The 6,515-nt window shown below is 57.5% G+C and overlaps 1 protein-coding gene across 1 annotated transcript in view; it reads right to left on the bottom strand.

Annotated features, from left to right (window-relative positions):
- Positions 1 to 1,107: 1,107 nt before the first annotated feature.
- The window catches only part of NUP214 (nucleoporin 214), a 101,496-nt gene continuing 96,088 nt past the window's right edge, over positions 1,108 to 6,515 (bottom strand). The window contains 4 exon segments of the mRNA XM_077768400.1: positions 1,108 to 2,327; positions 2,839 to 2,863; positions 3,913 to 4,052; positions 5,996 to 6,167. Coding sequence (XP_077624526.1) covers positions 2,294 to 2,327; positions 2,839 to 2,863; positions 3,913 to 4,052; positions 5,996 to 6,167 — 371 coding nt within the window. The 3' untranslated portion in view covers positions 1,108 to 2,293.

Here is a 6,515-nt window from a genome sequence, read left to right as displayed (position 1 = left end):
GAAATGCAAACGGAGCCAGCGAGGCTGCCCATCCGCTGCGCGACAGGAGTGGGGGCCCTCCTCCTGGGCCCTGGCGGTCCCTTCCCCTCGCGGGGACCTGGTCCCTACACCCCTACTCCGGCTCCCCGCCTGCCCCTCTTCGGGAGAGGCCCCTGCCCCTGGGAGCTTGGGTTTTGGCGGATGCACACAAGCTATGCTGGGAGGACCCCGACAAAGGACCGCAGAGGGGCCGCAGCAAGTGGTGGGGGCGTGATCAGGTCGGGCACAGCTGATGTGGCCTCATGGAGAGATGTCACATGCCACCTCAATGGAGGATTAACGTAGAGACTCTGAGGTCAAGGGTTTAGGCCGAACCAGCTTCTATTTATAAAAAAGAGCCTCAGGGGGGGAAACGGGCGGGCAGGAGGCTGGCTCGGTGAGGGTGCCAGTCGGCAGGTGACACACCGAGGCAGAAGTCAGCTCTCGTCACCTTGCCCCCTTTAAAGTGAGGCCCTCTGTCGTCAGCTCTTCCCAGTCAATCTGAGTTCCTGTTGTCTCCAGCAGGCCCCTGCGTGCGAACCAGAGAGAGCACAGGTGGCCGGAACAAGCCCCGGGTCTGGCTGTGTGGATGTCGTGGGGGCTGTCCCCTGCTCCACAGCCCAGGGGGCCTCAGTAAGAGCAGGGGAGACTGGCTCTTCGGCTCCCCGAGGACCAGAAAGGGTACACGTTAAACGACTCAAGCCAAAGCTCTTTGGGAGAGGCAGGTGCCCTGGGTAATGGAAGGCACAGACAGACCCCTCCTCTGTTCTAGGCTGCGCAGGAGCAAGTGTAAGTCACCCAGGACACTGTGGATCTAATGCCTGAAACCTAACAGGGCTGCACGCTGGGACTCCTCTTCTGAGGGGCCTGGACTCAGCGCCCTGGGGCCTCCAGGCCCAATTTTTGGGCTCCTGAGTCCCAGTGTGCAGGACGGGGGTTCCAGAGGCTGGCCTTCACACGGAGCCCCCCGATAAGCCCTGCGGGGTGGGACTGGCAGGGCTGGCTGTGGCGTGGGGCACTGCACCCACGTCCACCCAGCCCGTTGAGCCAACAGAACCGGCAAGACCACACTGGCTGGAATGTGACAGGTTAAGTCGCATGGAGAACTTTTATTAAAACGCTTTAAAATAGAACTTTCCAGTATGTACAACTCTAAACAGCCCTTCCAGACCTTCCCCTGCCATGACCTGAGCCAACACATGGTTGCCTTCTGGCCTGCGAGAGGACAGGCCTTCGTGCTGGCTCCGAATGTGGGGCATCCTGGTTTGTCAGCAACCGCCTAGGACACCACGGGCCCGAGACGTAAAACGTGCCCTGACCTGAAAGCGACGGCACTGCCCACGCCCTACTGGGACCGAAGCCTGGCCCTGCACCGGCGCAGCCGACGCCTGGCTGTGTCTTCGCAAGCCCAGGCCTGCCCGAGGGTTATCTGCGCTGCCACTAACAGACGGCGGGCCGGGCGTGACGCCCCTTGTCACTGCCACTGCAGACAGAGGCTGTCTCCTCCATCACTGCTCTGCAGGGCAGAAGGAATCGGCGCGGGACATACAGCACCCAGAGCCAAGTCGCAAAGCTGAGCGGACCCCGTCGTCGGCACCCACCGGCCTATCTCCCGTGATCGCCTCGCGGCGACCTGGGCCTTCACCGAAGGTGCTCCTGCCTCTTCTAAAACTCAGCTGATACCTGCGTGACTTTCTTTCCCTCTGCCCGATCACAAAGCTGGTGCCTTGAGGGTCCTGATACCCAACAGCAGCCAGGGCACAAAAAGGAGATACCGAGTCATGGCCACAAAAAGGTGGCTGGCCGGCTGGCACTCAGCCTCTTCCCTACACAAGGGCCCGGGCCCGAGGAGAGCAGGGGCATCGGGGAGAAGCTCCCCCTACCCGCTTCCTGCACTGACCTCCTATGCTGGGGGCTTCGCTGCCATCCTTGAAGACACACACTGCGAGCTGGCAGGCCGGGAAGGTTTTATCAGAGCCACAGCAACGAGGGCACCTCTCTCCAAGGCTGTGACCTGACAAAGCCCATGTACATTCTGCACGGAAACAGACCACAGGGTTTAACAGACGGGGGGCCAGGAAGGAGAACACGACAACCAACACGAAATAGAAAACGAAACAGACAAGCGATCAAGCGTCTCTGGAGTTTTGGTTTCTGCTGTTTCTTTCCGCGGGTGGTGCAGGGAGGCCGTCCACGTTACAAGACCGCGCCAGTGCTGCTCGGTGACCAGGAGCCGAGAATGCAGTTGGTCCCAGGAAGGAACACGGACACCCACTCAGCTTCTCCAGCCACCAAAGCCCTGGACAGACCTGCAAGGAAGCGCCGGGAGAGGCGGGTCAGCCGCTGAGCCAAGGAGGGCTTCGGGGCGCGTGCAACCGCCTGTGGTCAAAGTCAGAACTCGGGACTGCTCGTGGCTACAATTCCACGCAGAAGCAGAGGGCAAGGATCAAAAAATAAGACATGGTGATGGGCTGGGAGGCCCGCGGGCAGCAATGGGGCATCTGAGCCGCTAATGGAGAACTAAGGAGCAGCACCTTGCGCGTCCCACCACCTAGGCCTGGCTCATCGGAAGGCAAGCTCTTACGAATGGCCCTCGAGCAGGCCAGGCCTGGCACCTTTGACCATTCTCCCACCGAGATTAGCAGGTCGATGAAACCCAAAACCCGCCGCCGATCCCCGTGCCTCCAGGACAGGCGGGTACAAGAGGAAATGGGAAAAGCAGGTAAAAATGTACAAACAGAGCAAAGGTTTGTAGTCCCATATTTTCATGCACTCCTCCCTCCCTATCTAAATGGCTGGAAACTGGGAATGGGTACTCACGAGTTAGATGATCCAAAGGTGAATACTGAAAAAGATGGAAAGGGCGGAGTGAAGTCAGCACACAGGCACCTGAGAGGTGGAGGTGGGTCCCTCCCTCTCTCCCGGAGAAGAGCCCCACCGACCCCTACCTACAGGCCAGGATGGAGATGAGGGACCCTTCTGGGTTCTTCCCTCCCCCATGCCAAGTGTGGGCAGTGGGTCCCTCGCATGGTGCCTCCCAATCGGCCGTGCTAGGGCCACACAGACCCCTTTCATTAGGAAACTATGTTTTTCATCTCCCATCGCTTGCTGCTTCTTGGTGAGGCCAGAGCAGTAAAGACACGTGGGTCCAGGCTGGCCCTGCTGCTCCCTCTCTGGCCTTGTGGGCAAAAAGGCCCCCTGAAGTTTTTGTCTTCAGTTGTAAAATGGTACCCCCGCCTCGCTGCTGCACCTTGCAGAGTGATGCACAGATAAAAGCAGAACATATGTGGTCTGCTATCCGAAGAGGCGAGGGTTAACAAATCAGAGACGTTTCGTGAAGTCTCTACGTCTTTTTTTTTTTTTTTAATTTTTTAATGTTTTATTTATTTCTGAGAGAGAGAGACAGCGTGAGCAGGGGAGGGTCAGAGAGAGAGGGAGATGCAGAATCTGAAACAGGCTCCAGTCTCTGAGCTAGCTGTCAACATAGAGCCTGACGCGGGGCTCGACCCCACGAACCGTGAGATCATGACTTGAGCTGAAGTCGGACGCTTAACTGACTGAGCCACCCAGGCACCCGTCTATGTCTTATTTTTTAAGTTTGCTGGCTTGCAGTTTTAAACTAAGGTCTAGTATGACGGTTTATATTTTGGGTTCTCAAATCTTGAGAGAAAAACCAAGCCCATCTTCTCTTTCTTTGGTAAGAACGGGCACAATGTCACACATCTAAGTAAAGCCTAGAAAGCACATGTTGTCTTTCAACCACTTTTGGCTGCAGAACACGAAACTGACCAGCCAGGTAAAAGCCACTTGTGTGGTTAGGGGGATGAGGGGCAGGCGTTTCCTGAAGGAAAGGGCAGGGGGGCTACGGTGAGGGAACAACGTCTGGCCGCCTACCTCCTCCACCAGATCCAAAGCTGGAGAACCCCCTGCTCTGGGTCCCGAATCCAGAGGTCTGTTGGGAAAGGGATCCGAAAGTCGGAGCGTTCTGACTCGCCAGCGTGCCGAAGGACGTGGTGTTGCTGCTGCTCCCGAACCTGCGTCCCAGGGGGAGACCGGCCATGGTTAGTGCGGCCGCACCGGCACCGCTGCCCCACGCCTGGCCCCCCAGAGCTTGTGGGTGGCACACTTTGCACACACGAATCGAGGGGGACGTGCCTGGTTTAAACCAATGGCCTCTCAGAAAGAACAGGCCAGGGCCCAGAGCACACCTCAGCTTTGGGAAGGAAGAGGGTGGGGGCACGATCCCAAATCCAACCGGTCCAGTGGGCCAGCTTTTATTCCCTGTCTGGAAGTTGCAGGTCATCTGGAAATTAAGCAGCCCTACGGTGTCTGCTCTTTCTCTCTCTGATCACTCTTGAACTTCATCCCAGAGCTTAGACATTTCTCATTCATCCACGAGCCTGGCCCCCAGTCACTCGTCTTTAGCTCCTCTGTGGATCTCGATTCCGGGGACTTTCCGGAATGAGGTGAGGGTCTCCTGGGAGCAGACCCTCACGGGGCCCTGCCTGCTCGTGCTGTTCCTGCCCCTGCTCCAGGCCTCCCACGAAAGGTGGGAGCTCCTCAGACGTCCGCCAGGGGCAGCCCAGGGACCCGGGACTTCTCGGGCCACCGCCGGTACTTGTCAGCCCTCTTTGATAAAATGGAATGAACCAGCCAGTCAGGGCTTATGTGGGTGAGCCCCCCTCTCAAGGCATAAGACGATACTTTTCTACTGGTAAAGAAAATAGCAGGTTTCAAATAAGCAAATAAGACCTCAAGATTCCCATCAGCCCCAAGGCCTCCGACTCCGCAGCGGTCTGTGCGGAGCGGTCACTGCATGCGTCAGTGACCGTCGGAACCCGCCAAGAGTACTGGTTTAAGTTGGCCCCGACTCTCCTTTAAAAGCCTTTAACTTTAATTCTTGGGGTTTCCTGGGGGAAACTTAAAAGAACTCGCAGTCTCTACATGAAATCCAAGAAGCAATATATCAACTCGCTCACCTTCTTGAAGGCGGCATTTGTGCACTAGCATCTTTCATGAAGGAGAAAGGGTCTAAGTAAGAACATACTTCGGTTTACTTCCCAGATAAAGATGCTACCACCTCCCCAAGATTCAGCACAAGGCCCTGACAACTCCCCCAAACAAAGCCCCCATGCTTTCCCCAAGCCTTGAGCCTTATGCAGCTCGAGTCCTGTGGCCAGGGCCAGGGCTACCAGCCCGTGATTTCAGACACTAAAACGTCTCCTGAAGGAGTCACTTTGTCGTCATCCCCACACACGTTTTATTGGGATTCCGTGGCGCGGTGAAAGCTATTTATTCTCTTCTTGGGGTTTTGGCAACAGGATAGAATTTGTGGGGCCCTTCAAAGCCAATCCCTAACGTGGCGTTTTCAAGTGAGGATGTGCACAAGGCAGTCAGAGCAGCTTTGCAAGCCGAGCAGTCACTGACTCTGAAACATGCAGAGGGCCCAGGCGGTGCCCCGTATGCAGCGTAGCTGGCCCGTGGGACTGTGACCCGAGTGCCCGCTCTGGGGGTCTGGAGTGGAGTCAGGGACCCAGGAGAAGTTTGCCTAAGGACAACGGGTAGACGACAATCCCAAGAGGAAAGAATGTGGCAGAAACCATCATTTTGGTTTCCCTGACAGAGGTGGCCTCACAGGGGCAATCCTGGCTAGGACATGGCCAGGACGGGAGTGTTTTTCTTTCTCTAATCATCCTTTAGTCCCGCCAGGAGAACAGGGGTCCGTCCGCCAACCAGCAACCCACGTTTCCAGGGGACGGCAACACCACTCCCATCCATGTGTGTGCTCGGCAGACTCCGGCCGGGAAGAGATGAGCCTCCCCAGAGAGGAACATGAGCCCTGGACTGGCTCGTCTGTCGATCTCGAGGGAGGGGGCTTCAGCTCAGGTAGGAGCGGGGAAAACCCAAGAACGGTCCCTCCAAAGCCGGGGTCCGGGCCCCAGTGCCTTCGGCGGTCCCGGTCCCCCGGGGGGCTTACCCGAATCCTCCTGCGCTGGCGGCCGCAGTACCCTCTCCGAACACTTTGCCTCCCGTCGAGCCCAGAGGGCTTGTAAAGGCTGGGGCTGAACCGAATGCTGGCACCCCTCCAAACCCAGGGGATCCCCCAAAAGTAGGAGGGCTGCCAAACACTGGAGCAGCACCGAAGCCACCTGAGCAAAACAGAGGCAAACAAACAGAAACAGGGAAAAAAAGAGAGGAGACAGGAAGAGAAGACAATGAGCAGTGAGATATCAAATCAAAAGAGGAAGGAAAAAGGGGGAAATACGTTAGAAGTTCAAATACCAAAAACCCTAAGTGGGGGCGACAGCCCTTCTAAATACCGCACCCCACCCCCCATCTCTCGCAGAGGGGGCAGGGCTGCCGGGGGAGCTCCAGGAGTTCTGAGACCCCAGCAGACTCCGTGTCTGCCTGGGGGACCCTCAGTCCCGCCCACGGGAACGCTGGACCGGCTGGCGCCGAGTCCCGTGGAATCAGATGGTCACCAGAAACCGACCCCC

This window comes from Crocuta crocuta, unplaced genomic scaffold (assembly GCF_008692635.1).
Source record: "Crocuta crocuta isolate KB4526 unplaced genomic scaffold, BGI_CrCroc_1.0 scaffold35, whole genome shotgun sequence".
In the NCBI taxonomy this organism is placed as follows: domain Eukaryota; kingdom Metazoa; phylum Chordata; class Mammalia; order Carnivora; family Hyaenidae; genus Crocuta; species Crocuta crocuta.
This window is presented reverse-complemented; position numbering and strand designations above follow the sequence as displayed.